Consider the following 20,038-nt stretch of genomic DNA (forward strand, 5'->3'; position numbering starts at 1 on the left):
TCTACCTCCCTTACCAACACCACCCCCCCATCGCCTACTGCTTCCACCAGGTGTGTGCTAGAATTACCCCCCCCCCCATCTCCCATACCAACACCACTGCCCATCACCTACTGCTTCCACCAGGTGTGTGTAAGAACCTTCTCTCTCCCTACCTCCCATACCAACACCACCACCCATCACCTACTGCTTCCACCAGGTGTGTGCTAGAACCTTCTCTCTCTCTACCTCCCATACCAACACCACCAGCCATCGCCTACTGCTTCCACCAGGTGTGTGTTAGAGACCCCCTTCTCTCTCTCTACCTCCCCTACCAACACCACCACCCATCACCTACTGCTTCCACCAGGTGTGTGTTTGAGACCCCCCTCTCTCTCTCTACCTCCCATACCAACACCACCACCCATCGCCTACTGCTTCCACCAGGTGTGTGTTAGAGACCCCCCTCTCTCTCTCTACCTCCCATACCAACACCACCGCCCATCACCTACTGCTTCCACCAGGTGTGTGCTAGAACCTTCTCTCTCTCTACCTCCCTTACCAACACCACCACCCATCACCTACTGCTTCCACCAGGTGTGTTTCCATCTCGTTCCCGTCCTTTTTTCATGATCTTTCCATCCCTCTCCTTCCTGAGAGCCCTTATGTGCCGTGTCTGTGTACGGTCTCTGGCCCCTGGAGGGGCCCCGCTGAGGACTGGGCCCCTCTGACCTCCCCCCTCTCTGTCTCCCCCAGGCTCTGGACGACGTGAAGAAGGGATCCATCAAGGCGGATGAGAAGTCCTACCAGCTGCAGAAGCTGGCCGAGCAGCGCAAGATGGCCATGGTAGGTTTCCCTTCGACCGCACACCTGGCCTGTTCGTTTGCCTGTGTGCCTCTGTGAGCCAAGTCCTTTACAGTGCGCTCTCTCTCTCTCTCTGTCTCTCTCCCCCAGTACCTGAGCATGCTGCGCTCCTGCGAGGGCTACAACGAGATCATCTTCCCCCACTGCTCGTGCGACTCGCGACGCAAGGGTCACGTGATCACAGCCATCAGCATCCGGCACTTCAAACTGCACGCCTGCACTGAGGAGGGAACGCTGGAGGTGAGAGAGAGAGAGAGGGAGAGAGAGAGAGAGAGGGAGAAGAGGGGACATTAGAGGAGGTTGGAGAGAGGGAGTGAGCGAGAGAGGGGTACACTGGAGGAGGTAAGAGAGGGAGAGAAACAGAAAAAGTAGGACATTTGAGAGGAGGGTAGAAGATACTGGAGGGGAGGATAGACCAAGGGTGGGATGAAGACTGAGAGAAATTGAGTCTCTTGTGAAAAGGAAGGGAAGACTGACAAACACATATGTGCCTCTCTCTCTCTCCCTCCTTCTCTCTCTGTCTCTCCCTCTCTACCCCCCCCACCCCCTTCTCTCTCTTTCTTTCTCTCCCTCTCTTTCCCACTCCCGCTCTTTCTCTCCCTCTCTCTCTCCCTTTCTTTCTCTCTCAGAACCAGGTGATTGCCTTTGAATGGGGGGAGATGCAGCGCTGGGACACGGATGAGGAAGGGATGGCGTTCTGCTTCGAGTACGCCCGCGGGGAGAAGAAGCCTCGCTGGGTGAAGATCTTCACTCCATATGTGAGTCTAATGGAGGGAGGGAGGGAGGGATGGAGAGAGGGGGTATGGGAGGGAGAGAGGGAGAGAGGGATGGGTGCAGAAACGCAAGCGGCCATGTACTTGACGTGTGCTGTTTATGCTGTGTGAGACTTAAAGATGTTTTCCTCTCTCTCTCTCTCTCTCTCTTGCCCTCACACCCTCCTCACCCAGTTCAACTACATGCATGAGTGTTTCGAGCGGGTCTTCTGTGAACTCAAGTGGAGGAAAGAGGTAAGGCGCTACATCGCAACGTGTCGCATTTTATCATTTAGTCGCCACTCTTGCGTCTACATAAAGTGTCATCCTTTATTTATTTATTGATTTTCTTTAAAGGTTTTTTTGTGCATGTAAGTAGTTGACCTGTTTTCTTAGTTTTTGCTTTCGTTCTTCTGCGGATAATTTTCTCCTTCTCCACCTTTTCTTTTTTCGTGTGTCAGGTCGAAGAGGAGGCCACGGACAAGGACAACAGAAACTGCAGCAAAGATGGTATGTGTAGTAAGGTAAGGCTTTCCTTGCCAGCCTCAGTGACAGACACAAATATGGCGCCCCTCGCAGGTGGGTGTCTGTCACTGCAGTTGCAGTCAGTCGCTTCCTCTGTGTGTGTGTGTGTGTGTGTGTGTGTGTGTGTGTGTGCATACGCTTGTTGGCACAGTGGGTTTGTGAGCTTGTACTGCACTGTGTGATCTTTGGGTGTGTTCACATATGTGCGTACGTGTACATTTTTAGGTTTTGCCTCCAAAATATGGATTTCTGCATAAAAATCGGAATACAATTCACGAGGGAGGCATGATAATTCCAAGGTCATATGGATGTCAACCGACAGTAGCTAAATAGCTAGTGTTAACAATAGGTAGGCATAACACTATTCCTGGGAATCTGACCCATGCCATTTTTCAATCCCAAAAAGAGAAAATGATATTCATTTGGCTATGCTGTGTAGTTAATGTCTTACATGGCTGAAGGTCAATATGAACAATTAGGCAGGATTTCTATGGTTATGGGGGAAAACAGCATTTTGTACACACCTTATATTTCGGAACGCTTACTTGCAAACGTCATTCCGGATGAAAGCAGTCAAATGCGGACAGTAATAAAACGGGACTCCAGTTCCCAGAAACACTTGTTCAGTCTTCAGACGCGAACGTCTGTGGTTGCCTGGCACCCGGGAAGAACAGGGACATTCGAGCAGGAAGGCTGGCGGCTATTCCTCTGAACGGACAGGCTGCCAGACTTAAGCTCAGTTCCTATAGAGCCATCATTTCTACTGCGCGACAGGTCAATAAGGAACGCGGTTATAATTTTGGTTTATGTGCAGTCCTGCTTCTCACAGTTGGCAGGGGGGTGATAAATACACATTTGGCGATCTCTACGAACTTCAAGGCTTCCTCGATGACAGAATGATGTGAATTGTAATAGTGCGTGCCCTGAAATTGGCAGCCTCATTTGTTTTTGTGTTAATGGTTAGAACGGAATGATGAACAAGGAGAAATCTGGCAGACTGTAAATAAAGACCCACCATGGAAAGAAGCTGCGTTTGTGTCTGTAGCACTGCAGAGGGTAGAATACCAGCGTGTCTGTAACACAGCAGAGGGTAGAATATCAGCGTGTCTGTGGCTTTGTGTCTGTAGCACAGCAGAGGGTAGAATATCAGCATGTCTGTGGCTTTGTGTCTGTAGCACTGCAGAGGGTAGAATACCAGCGTGTCTGTGGCTTTGTGTCTGTAGCACTGCAGAGGGTAGAATACCAGCGTGTCTGTAACACAGCAGAGGGTAGAATATCAGCGTGTCTGTGGCTGGCTTTGTGTCTGTAGCGCCGTAGAGGGTAGAATACCAGCATGTGTGTGGCTTTGTGTCTGTAGCACCACAGCGGGTAGAACATCTGCATGTCTGTGGCTTTGTGTCTGTAGCACTGCAGAGGGTAGAATACCAGCATGTCTGTGGCTTTGTGTCTGTAGCACCATAGCGGGTAGAATACCAGCGTGTTTGTGGCTTTGTGTCTGTAGCTCAGCAGTGGGTAGAATACCAGCATGTCTGTGGCTTTGTGTCTGTAGCACTGCAGAGGGTAGAATATCAGCGTGTCTGTGGCTGTGTCTGTAGCGCCGTAGCGGGTAGAATACCAGCATGTCTGTGGCCTTGTGTCTGTAGCACTGCAGAGGGTAGAATATCAGCGTGTCTGTGGCTGTGTCTGTAGCGCCGTAGCGGGTAGAATATCAGCGTGTCTGTGGCTTTGTGTCTGTAGCGCCATAGCGGGTAGAATATCAGCGTGTCTGTGGCTTTGTGTCTGTAGCACAGCAGCAGGTAGAATATCAGCGTGTCTGTGGCTTTGTGTCTGTAGCGCCATAGCGGGTAGAATATCAGCGTGTCTGTGGCTTTGTGTCTGTAGCGCCGTAGCGGGTAGAATATCAGCGTGTCTGTGGCTTTGTGTCTGTAGCACAGCAGCGGGTAGAATATCAGCATGTCTGTGGCTGTGTGTCTGTAGCGCCATAGCGGGTAGAATATCAGCATGTCTGTGGCTGTGTCTGTAGCGCCGCAGCTACAGGAAGTCCCTCCATGTTAGCCCGGCTCTGAGAGACCCGCGAGGCTCGGCTCCTCCATTAGAATGCTTCCAGTGTGTCTGCAGACAGCCCCAGTCTCTTTCTTGGTTCAGGGCTCCTGCAGCTGAATTTTAATGAGACTGCAGTGGCTGGCCGAACCTGAAATAGATCAGCATGGCTCAGTGTTGCAGTGGTGTGGTGGGGGGAGCTGTGGTGATGTTTTAGCGTTAAAAGGAGAGCCGCTGCACCCTGGGGGGGGGGGGGGGGGGTGTGCTGGGGTCGAGAATCCGCTCCTGTAGCGACCCCGCTCGGCCCCGGACGTCGGCGTTGCTGCGCTCTACCGTTTGCCACGCGTTGATTAAATGGCGAGCCTAATTTAGCAGAATGGCCTGTTCTACTCGTTATGTCTCACCTTCCAATGTTCTGTCTGCTAAGAGCGTGTTCGCTGGAGCTGAAGGTTCTGTGTGTTGTTCAGTTGAAAACCTGCTTTGTGTAGATGGGTGTCGTGTGTGTGACTGAGTTTAAATTTACTGCAGTGTTTTATTAATCGTGTGTGATGCCCAGTGTGTTAGGGTCTGTATTTAGATATGTTGCTTGTAGTTGGTTGAGCTGTTGAATGTGTATACAGTATGATGTGTAATTCAGTGTATGATGTGTAATTTAGTGCTTATGTATTTAGGTGTGCATTGTATTGCTTTGTGTACGCTATATGTGAAACACGTCAAGTGTTTCAGAGTGTGTTGGGTGTGTGCTCTGTTGTTGAGTGTGTTGGTTCTACTTTGTTGCTGTGTTTGTAAGTGCTTAAAGCTGCAGTGTCCTGAGCCCTGTCTCCGTGTTAAGTTGTGTTGAGTTGTGTTTGTAAGTGCTTAAAGCAGCAGTGTCCTGAGCCCTGTCTCCGTGTTAAGTTGTGTTGAGTTGTGTTTGTAAGTGCTTAAAGCTGCAGTGTCCTGAGCCCCGTCTCTGTGTTGTGTTGAGTTGTGTTTGTAAGTGCTTAAAGCTGCAGTGTCCTGAGCCCCGTCTCTGTGTTGTGTTGAGTTGTGTTTGTAAGTGCTTAAAGCTGCAGTGTCCTGAGCCCCGTCTCTGTGTTGAGTTGTGTTGTGTTGAGTTGTGTATGTAAGTGCTTAAAGCTGCAGTGTCCTGAGCCCTGTCTCTGTGTTGTGTTGAGTTGTGTTTGTAAGTGCTTAAAGCTGCAGTGTCCTGAGCCCCGTCTCTGTGTTGAGTTGTGTTGTGTTGAGTTGTGTTTGTAAGTGCTTAAGGCTGCAGTGTCCTGAGCCCTGTCTCTGTGTTGTGTTGAGTTGTGTTTGTAAGTGCTTAAAGCTGCAGTGTCCTGAGCCCCGTCTCTGTGTTGAGTTGTGTTGTGTTGAGTTGTGTTTGTAAGTGCTTAAGGCTGCAGTGTCCTGAGCCCCGTCTCTGTTGCAGAATATCTTCCAGCTGTTGAGACACAGAAGGGATGGCGGCACCTAGGGGGCGAGATCGTCACCTCCTAAAAACCCGACAGCGCCACTCGACAAGGCCTCACAAGGTACAGGACAACACTATCCACAGCAGAAGCAGAAACTATCCACACACACCGGTCCGCTACAGACAAACCGCAGACACCCAGCCCGAGGAGAACCGAAAACCACGCACATACAGACTAAACAAGGCAACAAACCCAGAGATCCTCATTTTCAGAAGATAAAAGAAGGAAGTAAATGTTGTGTAAAGGTTTCAAAATGAATAAATAATAGTTAATGCGTTAGAATCCTACATACATCACATCACTTCATGGGGTGGGATAGTTGATTGATGCTACTGGTTGAAGGGACAGATCCAGAGCTGTGTGATTGGTCGAGGAAATGGTCGTCTGAGACACGATTGGACACTGAGAATGGGAAAGTGGGGGGGAAGCAAACAGCCGCAGGACTGGCTGTGGAGATGGACATACGCAGTGCCATTGGCTCAGGGAGGCCTCTCTGTGATGTGATTGGTCTGGACCAATGCTTAGATGTGCCTCATGTTCTGAACCTGAAGGAGAAAGAAGAGGAGAACAAGGTGAGACGCGTGTGCGCGGAATGGACGCATCACAAAACAAATGCAGCAGCCAGAAAGGGAGAGGACTACATTTCCCAGAAGGCAGAAATGTGGAACGAGGGATTTCTGTGTTCTGAAGTGAAAGGCAATACGGCAAAAACTGAAATGCAAGGAAACGTCTTTTAGAAGGGGAAACTGAACTAATCTCATTCTGAAACTTACCACATGGGGAAACATAGGCATTGCGGGGGGGGGGGGGGGGGGGTACATTTCTGTGATCTTAACCCATTTCAGAGAGAACTAAATAAGAAAACATGAACAAAGAATGGGAGACATGGCTCATGTCTACATAAACAATCTTCAAAAGGACAATGAAAGACACGTGTTGGTTTGAGATGGGAAAGGAGAGCAAGAATGGGCCTACCCCGTACTGTGCAGTCAGTACTCGCCCATAGAGAATACAGGGTAGCATTTATACGCCTTTTATTTTTTTAAAGCAATTGCTAAAACATTTTTTTAAATCTCGTGGCACATTTTTCAGGCTTTTAATAAAAAAAACTCAAACCTTTGCTATGACGGAGAAGGTGTCAGATTTAAAACCGATCATTATCGTCCTAAACCATGTTTCAAAACACTAGTTACATTTTTGCGGCTTAGTAATACCTTTAAAGGACAATTGTGTATTTTTCAAGGAGTTGGTATGAGCCATGTTTACAAAAATGCAAAAAAAAGAAAGACATGTTTGGCAGTACATTTTGTTCGAATTACGTTTTGTTCGAAATGTTTGTGTCTGAAGCTGTTAAATTTTGATATGTATGTGTAGTACTGTGTAACCATGTAAAATGTATTGCTTTACAAAGCAGAGATTTGAACGCAGTTTTGATTTTATCTGTGTCCGGTCTTGAAAAATGAACCAAATGATTCAAAGCGAGTGTTTTAGCAATTGTCAACGACACCACAATTGGAGCAGCTGTGATTCCTCCGACTCCCAGCAGGGGGCCCTGCTCTGCAACACTACATATGTTTATAGAACCATTAGAGAGCAGTGTTGGTTTTTATCGCTGCCTCTGCTGTGAATTAAGCAGTCGACTGACAGGACCCGCACGCGCTGTGTCATCTTCACTGCCTGGCAACAGCGCGGGAGGATTTTGTGTGCCTGAACCATGAAGGGTGCTCCATTGAGCAAATGAACAGAGGAGGAGTGGGGGGGGGGGTGTATCTGGACAGTTGAGGTAGTAGACTGATCCAGCCGACTTAACACATTCTTTATCTTTCTGTAGTTGTGAAGGAAATGAAACGAGGCTTAAGTATCTGGACTGTTGCACAAGAACTGTACATAAAATGGATGGTAAACTGACAGACATTACTTTGTTCAGATACAGAATGTTTCTGGTTGAGCACTTGTGTATTTTTAGTATTGAAATAATTGACATTCAGCAACGTTAGGGCACCAGCTCTGAACTGGCTCTGAGTGCATGTGCCGGACAGGGCAGTTCAGGGGAGGATTTGTCAGATTGCAGTGCAGTAAAAGCACATACTGGTGCACTCCTCCTCCACTGCTCCAATTGTGTGTGTGCGTGTGTGTGCGCGTGTGTGCGCGTGTGCTCGAGTGTGCTCGAGTGTGCGCGTGTGTGCGCGTGTGTGCGCGTGCCTGTGCGTGTGTGTGTATGTGTGTGTGTGTGTGTGCGTGTGTGTGTGCGCATGTGTGTGCGAGTGTGCGTGTATGTGTGTGTGTGTGTGTGTGTGTGTGTGTGTGTGTGCGTGCACACTGTTCAGTACTGCTTAGAGGCCGGACGCCCTGCCTGCTTTCTTGCCTGGCCCTTGTGTGTTCTCCAGGTTCATGAGTCCAGCTGAATCACAGGTCACATTGACTTGATTAACTTTTGATTAATTATCCATTGCACCTCAACTTGAAAACAGAAAAGGAAAAAAAACAAAAAAAAAAAACTGCTAACTTGATGCTTCTTTCTGCCTGTATGTAGCCTTATTGCAATTTAAAGCGAGTTCCGTTTCCCCGAGCAGACTCTGCTTTGCCTGGGCAGTAGTCTCCCTTTCCTGGGGTCTAGTGTAGAATGCAGTGTATTGCTGTACAATTCATCACATGCTTTATTGCCATATCAGTTGGAGGTGTCCAGAGAATGGTGCAGTGTTAGTCTTCTTATGTCATTGTTTTCGTGAGCGTCCGAGTAGACGGGCAGGTGCTCATAAATATGTGTTTGTGTATTAGAACGTTTCCCGCTCGCGGTCCTGGGGATCCGTTGGGCACGTCGGTTTTTGTTGCAGTTTGTGAAGGACGTGTAGGGGACGTGTTCGCAGATGAAGTATTTATGCAACTTGATTTTGTACAGCTGTGTCCCTTCAACAGTTTAGTATTGCGTAGTGTTCAGCTTCTTTTGGATTAATTTGTTGTGCAGTTAATTGTAAAATGGCAAGAATGGTAAAAAATAGGTAATTAAGCTTGATCTATTGAGAAATGTACAAATGTTTCCAATGGGCAAGTAACATTGTACACAAAAACTCTCTAAACGCACAAATCTGACAGCGTACACAAATTCCCTGAAGTGACTGTCAAACTTTGGTTATTTTTTGCTTAAAATCATCATACCCTGTGAATCCAAGGGACCTAGGGTTTGGAGCACTGTACCGTACTGGAATGTAACTCAGAAGCGCAACCCCAGTCTGCACTGGCAGAATAGCGCCTCCATTTTGAGAACCGGATTAAATTAGTCCGGTTAATTCAGTTTGTGTTTATCAAATCAGACGGTAACTTGAGGATGTAATTGGCAAACTTTAATGGAGTGGGCATTGAAAGTCACTCAAAAATCAAGTGCTGTCAAATGAATGTTACGAAACACAATGACACTATAACGAGAGGGCTTTCATTCAACTTCAGTGCTGTAGTCCTAAAAAGGCTATGTTTGCTGATCCCTGTGTATCACCGCTTTCATTTGAGAGTGTTATATTTCTCTCTCCATCAGTCTCTTGTGCTCTTTCTCTTTCTGACTGAAGTCGCCTATTCTTAATTTATTTGAGTAAGATATTAAAAGTAGAAAATCTCTTAATGTACAGTATTTTCACCGGTTTGTTGGTTTTTAGAAAAACTTGTAAAACGTCAAATGGGAAAACAAACGCTAAAGGACACAAAACTAAGGAAGGCAAAATCGGCAGTGTTTCTTTGGGTTAACTGCAAAATGAAGTTCATAAAGCTGCCATTTGAAAAAAAAAAAAAATAGAAAAAATTAGTGAAGTCTACCTAACCACTGGGGGAAAAGCTGAAAAGACATTTAAAAAGAAATGTTTGGTAATGTCAATTAGTGTAATAAATTGTAACATATTCTTTTAAATAAATTGATTTATTGATGCAAAAGGACTGGTCTCTGGCTCTGGTTATTTTTCTTTAAATATTTTCATAATTTAAGCTTTTTTTGGTTCCTTTTTCCTTTGTGAAGTTGTGCTTTATTTTTCGTAAATGTGCAATCAGCAGGATTGGGGCTCAATTCTGTCAATTCGCAAAAAGTAAATGAACTGAAATAAAAATTAATTTATGCAATTTTCAAGTAATTAATTGAATTTACTGCATTGAAAGTGGAATTGACCACATCCCTGGCATTCAGATCTGTCTGTCGGCTGTTAACCTCAGGTATACATGCCTACAGTATGAGGACTGTGCACCACATTCTCACAGATCCACAGACTTCAGTGACTATACTAAAGCATTTGTCTCCTGTGAACAATGCAAATGAGTGAATGTGTGTCCTTTACCACTTCGGTGTTGCCTAAAATATTAAAATCTTATTCCAAATGCTAAAAAGTACACACATTTTAAATGTGGCCGATCTTGATGTTTATGGCTCTTCCTTCCCCTCCCCCTTGCTGACCATGTTAAGTGCTAAAAGCATTCGCCAAATGTCTTAAGTTGTAATTATACAGGTCTACTCAATTCTATTTATAATTCTATTAAATTCTATATTTATAATGTGTGGGCTCGAAGAGTTTTAAATATGTGCATGTACTCCCCCATCCATTTGAGGCAATCGACAGCATCGCTCGTCTTCTTCTTGAGAGTGAAACCCTTTCGTGCGCTCTCACGTACAGGAGTCATTTCTGCCGTAACGCGCGCTGGCGCGGGATCCAATCGCAGCGCGACGAGCGCAGCCCGAATGACTGATGGGCTTTAAAGCAGACCAATCGCGGCACAGCGTGGGCCTAACGACATAACGGCGAGGCCCCGTGGAGAAGGGGAGGTTATCAGTCAGCCGCACGGCTCGCTTCCCTCATTCGGCTCTACTGATCCGCGGGGCCGTCTGCCCCCGTAATTAAAAGCTATTGATGAGGGTGTCGGGCGTTATCATGATATAGCACGCGTCTCTTTCTGGCCACAGAGAGCCAGGGGGTGGGAGCCGGGTCTGGGTTCAGAGGGAAGGAGAGCGACAGAGGGTATATAAAAGGTATATAAGGGTGTATTTTTTTTAGTCAATGTTCAAGCGAATATCACAGGGCCACTTTTCTCTACACCTTAAAATTTACCTTTTCATTCAAAGGCCCCATAGAGTGGGACAACAGTATGACCTGCACTACAATACCATGTTATTATTAAAGCGTTACAGTGTAGTTCCAGACCTTGAGGCCTGAAACCCACTTTCGGTGCGTGTATGTTTGACTGTGTTCAGTGCGTCTGTATGTGAACACTTTTTTTTTTCCATTAAAGCCTACATGCTAAATACACACTTGTGCTAAGCATCAACCACAAATTGCTGGCATTTCCATGAAATACTAATGACATGAAGGTAACAGCATGTTCTATGATACGTTGACTGGCGTGTTTGAGCAGTGATGCGGGTTCCGCAGAGCCTTGTCTGTGATGTATTACTGTACACTTACTGTCACTTATGTCATGAGATGCTTCTCATCCCTACCGGACCTTTCAGTTTTGTATTCCCTTCCTGTACTCGCATACTTCGGAAGATAACCGCTCTAATTGTGGTGCCTTTTCGGATGAGTAAGTTTTAGTTTTCCCGTCTCGAGTAACACTGTATATTCCGGTCTGCAAGTTCATTGCCTGAGCACTGAAAGTTTTCTCTCTTTCCTCTCGCTCTCTCTTTCTCGCTCACTCCCTCGCTCCCTCTGTCTCTCCTCTCTTTCCACCTGAGAGAACACAGTAAATCTGATTGCAGCCAGACTGCCAGCGCTGTGCAGTTCATAACCACCGGGGGCGGTTTGAAATATGACTGATTGCCCTGAGTCCAGCACTGTCCTAAAGGGTCAGCTGACCAATGCTGACTGCTGAGTTGATTCTGGGATTGGTTTACATTTTGCCGGACAGTTGCATAAAAACACTGACTCGACTCTCTGACGAAGCTCTTTGATTGGCTGCCGCGGTGATTCATGTTGATGGGATTTAGGCACTGTCTTTGCTCCCTGATTAAAATGCTGGTGTCACCAGGATGGACTGGCGCAGTTTTGATCAGAGTCTCGCTTTCTCCATGCTGATGACTAAGAGACCAAGACTGGCGTCTTACTGGCTGCCCATCAATCTCTATCACAGCCAGGTTTATTACACTTCTACTCTTAAGAGTCCCAAGTTGCCTACCAGCATGAGCCCCTCTTTCATTAAGAGGTAATCTTTTAAAAAGGCATCTTACACAGCAGCTTTCTTCCACTCATTTTTATAACTGTTTTACGCCAAACCGCGCCAGTAAAGAAAGGTCACTGACAGGATCCTAGAAAATAAACGTTTTTTTTATTTATTTTTGGATGCAAATTCAGAAGATAACACATTCAACATTTCTGTTTTTTTTTTTTTTAAAGGAGAGATTATAGGAAATATGTTGATTCAGAGGTAGAGAGGGGAAAGCGTGTCAGCTGCCAAATGTGTTCCAACAATATCTGTCAGATCTGTAGAGTACAAACTAATGCAAGCGAGTGAGTCACAATCTCTGGTCAACTGATTCACTGCTGGACAATGACTCCCAGCCCGGTCCTAGGGTAGCCCGGTGCTAAAAGGATTTAGTGAATCACCACAGTCCCATGGCTCCTCTGGATCGCTCCTAATGATCAACTCACAAATGGTCAACACAATCATATGAAGAAGGATGGTCAATTACACGGCTGAATGTAGCAAAGAACGTGTCTGAATCTGGGACACTAGCGTCTCCCCCCCTCCGGAATGTACTGCCTTTGGTTAGAGGCGGCTCAGCGTATGGTCTGTCACGAAAAAAAGCACCTTGTGTCTGTCTCCAGTACCTCTCTGTCCTTTCCAAAGGGTTGCTTAGCTATTCTGCCTCTTTGTTTGCTATTAATTTTATTTCACCTCTCCACTGTCTATTCATCTCTTCTTTTCCTCACTCTGTGGTGAAGTACCTTCCCTTTCTCCCTTCCCTCAGGGAAAGATAAAGCCAAGCAGCTCCACTGTTGCTGTCAACCCCCTCATCACACACACACACACACACACACACACATACCCACATACACGCGCACGCACATATACACACTCCGTTTTCCCTCAGATGAAGTCCTTGGACATGGCCTCCACAAAGTTTGGGGCGGACATGAGGATGGAGATGGTGCAGATGATGTTGAAGACGCTGAAGGCCACGAGGCAGAGCCGGTCGATGACGGCCGCCGCAAACTTCCACTGGTCCGCCATCACGCCGCTCTCGTCCTGCTCCCGGAAGCGGTCCGCCATGAAGCGCACCTCCTCCAGGATGGCCTGCAGCTGGGGGTCACCCAAACCGGGGTGGGACGCCCCCAGGTACCCGCCCCCCACCGCCGGGCCGAAGCCGCTGGACACCGTGCTGGAGCAGCCCATGGCGTCCAGGTTGGGGCTGGGCGGGGGGGGACTTCCGGCCAGTCCGCCGGACCCGCCCTTCCGGCTGATGGTACTGGTCCTGTGGGCGTGGTCAGCGATGAGGGGCGGGTCTTCCAGGCTCGGGAAGCCGATGTAGAGCAGGTTGCTGTTGTTGTTGGCGCTGGTCTGAGCGTGCAGGTGAGGCAGGGAGTTGTGGGTGTGGCCCAGGTAGGACAGGCCCGCTTTCAGGGGCGTGAGGTTCTGCGAGTGCAGGGAGCGGTCGGTGGGGTTGGGGAGGCTCCTGTTTTGGGAGCCTGAGGAGCAGCGGCGCAGGTGGGGGGCACAGGGGGTGTGGCTGGGCTCCCCTCTCTCTCCGGGACGCTTCATCCGCAGGAACCAGGCCACCCAGTGGAGCAGAACCAGCTGCACCTGCGAGAGAGGGGGAGAGGAGGGGACGGGGGTGGGATTGGGGGTACAGGCAGGACAGTGATTCAAAGAACAGGGAGGGAGAGATGGAGATGGCTGCACTCATCTACACAGGGTTTCTCCCACTTCATGCACATGAGACACTAAAAGAGGTGAGCAGCGGCTGCCTTTGGGCGCTCACACTCAGACAGCAACAGAGAAATAAAAACAAGGCTACCACTTATGAATCGTGTTTAACAAGAGCTCTATAACTCCTTCATAAGCTACTTCATAAGCAGTGACATAGCTCAAGAGGTAAGACCGATTGTCTAGCAGTCGGAGGGTTGCCGGTTCAAACCCCGCCCTGGGCGTGTCGAAGTGTCCTTGAGCAAGACACCTAATCCCTAACTGCTCTGGCGAATGAGAGGCATCAGTTGTAAAGCGCTTTGGATAAAAGCGCTATATAAATGCAGTCCATTTACCATTTATACATAGGCATTCATAAATGTGTCAATAAAGGGGAATTGGTGTGTGCCACTTGGTATGTCCTAGTGTAATGTGACTTGCACCCAGTCACCATGGTACGTTTCTCCTGTTCTCACTGAGCCGGACAGGAAGAAGCCGTTTGCATGCAGACGGGCACCCCTTACCCATTTAGGCATGTTTCCTCCATTAGGGTCGTGATGATGGTACTGCAGCACCACGACTGTGGCCACCACGGACATGCCCACGATGATCATGGTGCTGGCAAAGTACTGACCTGATGGGAATTCACAGACAGGGCATGTTTGAATGGAGCGCACCTACAAAAAAAGGTCTCTTTCTCAATTAGGCTCTCTTTAACGAAAAGTGCTGACTCATTTCACTGATTTCACTGAGGGAAAGGGACTCGTTGACTTGCAGACACTTACCTATCAGGGGTATGGAGTCTGACGTGGCCGGCATAATCTCCGCCACCAGCAGCATGAACACAGTGAGCGAGAGGAGCACAGTGATGCCTGCAGAGGGACAGGGTGAATACGCCAATTGAGCAGGGGTGAGCTGAGAGACATGAGGAGAATTCACTTACTGGGCCCGGAAATGAACGTGCGCTATTCAGCGCTATGCGCTCCCTCTTTCCTTACACGCCTCTTCCCTCGCTCCTCCGTGACACCGCTCCGTTTCTCTCTTTCCCGCTACATCGCCGGCTCCCTGTCCTCCCGCCGCTTCCTTTCTTGTTTTTTCGGCTTGTCAGATTCAGAATTCAGATTTCAGAAAAGCCGCCTTGGCGGGCAGAGATAGCGGCAGCGGCAGCGGCGCGTAAATATGTGGTCTGCCAGGAGAGCTGAGCAGCCGCGGGGACAGAACGTGCCACGGGCATAAATTCAGGAGCTCAGAAGCCAGACACAAATGGGGTTTAGAACGAGAAACCAGGATGTAGGGATTTCACAGTTTGTTTTTTTAAATCCCATTCCATAATCATGGGAATCATGTTACTAAAATGCATCATTGGATCCTGTTGCTTGCCAGGAAACTAAGCGGCTAAGCACGGCCTACTTTTTGCAATACTGGAGGACTATACCCAGCTGTAATAGCATCTCAGTGTCAGAAAGATATGGGCATGAGAATGAGACACTTTTACCTTCACACAGACACATACACGCGCACATACATTATTTTAGGTAAGTTACTAGCTTTAGGTAAGTTAAAAGGCATTGCTTTAGCACACACACATAAAGCCTCCCTCCCTTCTCCTCCCTCCCGCCTCACCCAGAGAGATCTTCTCTCCGGAGTTGGCAGGGAGGAGGAAGATGAGCAGCGTCATGGAGGACAGGAGCACGCAGGGGATCAGGAGGTTGAGGGCGTAGTACAGCGTGCGGCGCCTGATGGTCACGATGAACGTCACGTCCAGGTACGGCTCCTTACAGCACTCGTAGTACACCACATTCCGATTTCCTGGAACTCCTGTCCGAGAGAAAGAGAGGGATAGAGAGAGCGATAGAGAGAGAGATGATTGTCATTACCCCGAAGGGAGAGAGAGAGAATAAAAGATTAAGAGAGAGTGCTCAGACATGGAAGATACGGTAGGAGAGGGTAACCAGGAGAGAGCCGTGGTCTTGGCCAGCGGCCAACTCACCGACCAGGTCCCATTCTCCATTGGGCATGTACCCAGAGGTGTCAGCCTCACTCATCTGCAGGTCCAGCGACCAGCCATCAAAGGTCCACGAGCCAAACTTCAGCTCACATCTTTGGATGTCAAAGGGGAACCAGCGCACATCCACATTGCACGTGCTCATGAAGATCCCTGGAAGGGGACATGACACTGAGATAGAGCTGCACTTTTTAACCAGACGTGAGAAATATACTAATGCTACAAAATGTCTCCAGCTTTCCCAGCTGTGTCAGGAACTCATAACACAAGAATCCTCCAAAGAGACCAAAGGAACTGTGCATCTTCTGGCGCAGCACATAGCCATAGCCTGAGGAATGATTAATAAATCATGTATAATTAATGTTATTAATAATATTGTTATTATTAGTCTTAAAATTACTATGAGGACTATGCTAGTTTTTGTTTTGTGTTCTGAAAATGTGTATCTCTTTCAGCTTTATGAAATATAAACCTAATATATCTACCATGGCAGTGAAGCATCTGAATTGGATAGAGCAGTGGTTTTCAAACTCGGTCCTAGGGGCCCCCTGTGCATGCTGGTTTTCGTTCCAACCACAGTTGCTATCCCAGAATTTTAGCAAGCTGTTAGTTTTTCCTTAATTAGGTACTTTTCATGTTCAGAGAGATTATTTACCCTCTGAAGCCATATTATGTCAGTAATAGCCATGCATGCCATGGAGAATAAAATTCCCATGTTCACATTGTGCTTAGTGTGCTATATTGCAAATAATTAATTGCGACTGATTAAATTAAAGACAGTTGTGCAGTTGCGGTTGGAGCGAAAACCAGCATACACAGGGAGACCCCTGATGACTGCATTATGCTAAAGAGGTAAGAGCAACGTTAAACAGGAGGGAGAAATTAGCATACTGTATGTTCAACAGTTAAAGAGACAGGTGACTTACCAGGTGGGAGATACTGGCAGAAGCCACTGGAGTTGACCAGAACGTTGGTCTTGAAGGTGGAATCAAACTTGTCATGCGCACTAACAACATCAAGGTGAAATAAGGGACAGTAGGTTGGCAGTTAGTCATGCATGTGCTACTGAGTGTGTGTGTGTGTGTGTGTGTGTGTGTGTGTTTGCGTGCATGCATTCATGCATGTATGTGTGTGTTTGTGTGTGCTTGCATGCGTGCATGCGTATATGTATGTGTATATTACGTACATGCATGCGTGTGTGTGTGTGTACGTGCGTGCATGTGTATGTGTGTGCGTGTGTGTGTGTGTGTGTGTGTGTTTGTATGTTCTCTGCACGCTTGTGAATGTACAGATGTGTTACCTGTTATAGAGAAGAATGTCAGGTGTCCAGACCTGGTCAGTGGTGAATCTCAGATTCTTGACCCCAGGATACTCTGACTGGTTCCACTGGAGATAGTGATCATACCAGTGCTGTGGGACACATTTAAATGAAGTTTATACCTTTGCTATACCTTTGCCACTCATATCTACCAGTCAGAGCCAGGCAGCCTATGATGACAGCACTGATCTCTCTTCCATGTGTTGTAATTTTGCTATTTTTATTTCCTTCCTCCCCTCCATGGCTCTCTTTTCCCCACAGCACAACAACACTGTATGCTCAGTAAGATGTGTTATTTCACTTTTTCATGCATAAATCCTTATACATATACACATGTGGAGGTATTTACCATCTGAAGCCATAAATTGGTAGTGAGGACCTGATTCTTCTCATCCTGAAAGATATGGAAAAGCATTTCAAGACAAGACTGACGAGGTAATGACAGTGACATTGCCCATAACCATCTTCCTTCTCCCGACTCAATCCTTCTCTACTATCAATCCTCTCTTCCCTCCTCAAACTGTCTTCCACAGGTGCCTACATAAGTCTTCACATCCCAGCACCACTTCCACTCCTGACCGAGAGACAGGCAGACAGGTGACAGATGAACGGACGTAATCGGATGAATGGAAAGACTGGACAGACAGATAAAGGGTAAGAGACTGAGGGACCAGTACCACATCCATAATCTGTGCGAGGATCATTGAGAAATTAACGGTGAGGGGAAGAGAGTCATTGGCCACTGGCCGCTCCATGCGGTTGTAGTCCTTCAATAATTCCTTCAGCAGATACCGCTGGTGTGGACCCTGCACTGACACTGTGAGAGTGAAAAGCCATGGAATTGGGGAAAGAATGGACAGATATAGAAAGCAGGGGGTAGAGAGAGATAGATAGATAGATAGATAGATAGATAGACAGATAGACAGATAGAGATGGCAAACACAAAAGAAGAAATGAGAGAGAAAAGAGAAGGGGGTGGGTTCAGGCACTTGTTATTTGGATCAGTTACTCACAGAGAAGCCATATTTGGTGGCATTAAGTGCCAGGGGCATTACCCACAAGATATAGGACCATTTGAAACCTTTGCTGGAACATGCTGTGTGATCTTTATCATCATCTCTCCATGGCAACATGATTTTTTTATAACTGGCTTCCTCCACCAATGTTACATATCCGCAACCATATGACAAGGGAACAGGATCGAATCAGATCATTAACAGTGTTCTCGTGTGTGCTGGTTGTTATGGCTTTGATTGCTTGGTTACTGTTGCTGTCTGTCTTCGGAGGGATTTGGAGGGGGTTTGAGAGAGAGGACGTGGGTTAGAATCTGTGATTAATAGTTTAATTACAGCAAGACCAGAAACAAATTTCCTAATCTCTCTTCCCAAATTTCTATAAGATAAGTTAAAGGCACACAGGCAAATAGTAATTTACAATGATTAAAAACATCACATATCATTGCTATTCATTCAGTTATATTCCCCATAAATGCACCTAAAAACATGCATACACACAGAGAAATGTTCCATTTCCAGTCACTCTGTTAATTATAATGCAACACATTTTCCGTGTTCCTTCTCCTTTTCCCCTTCTTTACACAGAACACGCACACAGAGGAGGGACAGAGAGACCTACCCTGAACCAAGGCTGACAATCCAAAAAGAAGCAAGACCACCGATAGCCACATATTTCCTTGGATGTGAATGGGTGTGAGAAAGAACGGAATGCTTGATTTGAACCCCCCTTGATTCAGATCCTCTGACACGCACAAGTGCATAGAGAGACGGAGAGAGAACGAGAGTGGAAAAGCAATAGACAGAGAATGGGTAAGTGAGAGAGAGATTGCTTAATTTGAACCCCCCCCTAGATTCAGATCCTCTGGCACACACACACGCAAGCACAAACACAGAGGGAGAGATAGAAAGAGACTGATAGGGAGAAAGCGATAGAGGGAGAATTAGTGAGTGAGAGAGAGAGATAAAGAGAGAGAGAGAACAGAACGGAACAGAACAGATCAGAGGAAGGAAGGAACGTCAGAGCTCCACTCAAGTAATAAGCATAGTGGGGAGGGAAAAAGCCTGGCAGATTCTATAGACACACGAGTCGGCTCTCTCTCTCCGCCCACTATCCCCCCTTTCCCTCTGTTTCCCAGTGAGAAGACAGGGGTGGAGCCAGAAAAAAAGAGTCAGAAAAGGGAGCATTACAGAGGAGGAGGAGGAGGTGGTGTTGGGGTACAGAAGAAATGGGGGTGAGAAAGACACGTGACCATGTCTGCCTGTGTCCACGCTTTCAGTATTCCCAAATATGACTGTACATACCGCAAGTTTTGGGGGAGTGCGGGGCCTAAGGCTATTGACAACACGACACTGGCAGAAATTGCCCTCTGTAAGAATTATGAATGTTGAAAAAAACCATTCTGATGTTTTTTTTTCCTTGAAACCATTTTGGTAGAGAAAAAGCCAGATCACTGTAAATAAACTGAGCATCAGAGCTTAGGGGGGAATTTAATTAATATGCCACAGACACTCATCTGACGACACAGAGTTAGTGAATGCAAAGAACTGTTTTTTGTGCAGTGTGTGTGTGTGTGTGTGTGTGAGAGAGAGAGAGAGAGAGAGAGAGAGAGAGAGAGAGAGAGAGAGAGAGAATGTGCACACAAGTGTGCGTTTTAACAAGGGGAAGACTGAATTGAAAAATGGTATTGTGATTATAATTGTGGATTTAGTAGTTAATTCGCATGTGCTTGCATGTGTGTACATGTGTATGTGTGTGTTTACTGCTGGGTCATTATGGTCAGGTGGGTCTCCTCTCTCTGCCTTATAAAAATATGTTTCATAAATCACAAGTGGCCACATTGTTATCACTTCTCTTCAGCACAATTACACTTCCCCACAAAGTATAGTTTGGTACACACTCACACGTTACACACAAATAGTGTGTAGACTAAGTAGGTCTCATTTTTATTCTGTCTAGTTTTATTGATTATTCTGTGCGTTTAGCAGTCTAGAATTGCTGAGGTTACGCTGACATCTGGTGGACAAATGCTATAAATGCCATTTTGCAGAAAATGTGACCAGACAATAGATCCGTGCCAGAGAAAAGCTTTCCATTGAACCTTGACAACATTATCACGGTCACCCAGGCAAAAAAGAAAGTAGCACACTTAAGTTCTATCAAAAGATGAACGAATTATGAGAAACTGTATTGCCCAACACAATTATTGCTTTTGAACACA

At 46.9% G+C, this 20,038-nt stretch overlaps 2 protein-coding genes across 4 annotated transcripts in view; one reads left to right on the forward strand and one right to left on the reverse strand.

Annotated features, from left to right (window-relative positions):
* The window catches only part of snx27b (sorting nexin 27b), a 21,819-nt gene extending 14,795 nt beyond the window's left edge, over positions 1 to 7,024 (forward strand). The window contains exons 8-13 of one of the 2 annotated variants that reach the window (XM_035380466.1): positions 733 to 822; positions 931 to 1,080; positions 1,470 to 1,598; positions 1,788 to 1,847; positions 2,054 to 2,102; positions 5,569 to 7,024. In XM_035380466.1, the coding sequence (XP_035236357.1) occupies positions 733 to 822; positions 931 to 1,080; positions 1,470 to 1,598; positions 1,788 to 1,847; positions 2,054 to 2,102; positions 5,569 to 5,636 (546 nt within the window). In that variant the 3' untranslated portion in view covers positions 5,637 to 7,024. Of the gene's footprint in view, positions 1 to 732; positions 823 to 930; positions 1,081 to 1,469; positions 1,599 to 1,787; positions 1,848 to 2,053; positions 2,117 to 5,568 lie in introns of both variants that reach the window. The other variant, XM_035380474.1, reaches the window with a different exon arrangement.
* A 4,859-nt stretch (positions 7,025 to 11,883) lies between these two features.
* On the reverse strand, positions 11,884 to 18,941 carry LOC118224959 (neuronal acetylcholine receptor subunit alpha-7-like). Of its 2 annotated transcripts, XM_035412841.1 has the most exons (10): positions 18,439 to 18,941; positions 17,481 to 17,620; positions 17,153 to 17,197; positions 16,786 to 16,895; positions 16,412 to 16,491; positions 15,471 to 15,638; positions 15,104 to 15,298; positions 14,266 to 14,352; positions 14,005 to 14,114; positions 11,884 to 13,378 (listed from the first exon to the last, which is right to left on the reverse strand). In XM_035412841.1, exons 1-10 carry the CDS (start codon positions 18,578 to 18,580, stop codon positions 12,665 to 12,667), a joined length of 1,791 nt encoding a protein of 596 aa, XP_035268732.1. In that variant the 5' UTR covers positions 18,581 to 18,941; the 3' UTR covers positions 11,884 to 12,664. The 2 variants fall into 2 exon arrangements, with proteins under 2 accessions (XP_035268732.1, XP_035268737.1); XM_035412846.1 differs by lacking the exon at positions 17,481 to 17,620 and having other exon boundaries at positions 18,439 to 18,940.
* Positions 18,942 to 20,038: the final 1,097 nt, after the last annotated feature.

The sequence above is a fragment of the Anguilla anguilla genome, chromosome 1, assembly GCF_013347855.1.
Source record: "Anguilla anguilla isolate fAngAng1 chromosome 1, fAngAng1.pri, whole genome shotgun sequence".
NCBI lineage: Eukaryota > Metazoa > Chordata > Actinopteri > Anguilliformes > Anguillidae > Anguilla > Anguilla anguilla.

Excerpts from the sequence above, each read along its gene's own strand:
- LOC118224959 (XM_035412841.1), bottom strand. The coding sequence starts at position 18,580 with ATGCACTTGTGCGTGTCAGAGGATCTGAATCAAGGGGGGTTCAAATCA. Across the intron at positions 15,299-15,470 it reads TGGAGAATGGGACCTGGTCG|GAGTTCCAGGAAATCGGAAT; the intron begins GTGAGTTGGCCG and ends TCTCTCGGACAG. Across the intron at positions 14,353-15,103 it reads CGGAGAGAAGATCTCTCTGG|GCATCACTGTGCTCCTCTCG; the intron begins GTGAGGCGGGAG and ends GTCCCTCTGCAG.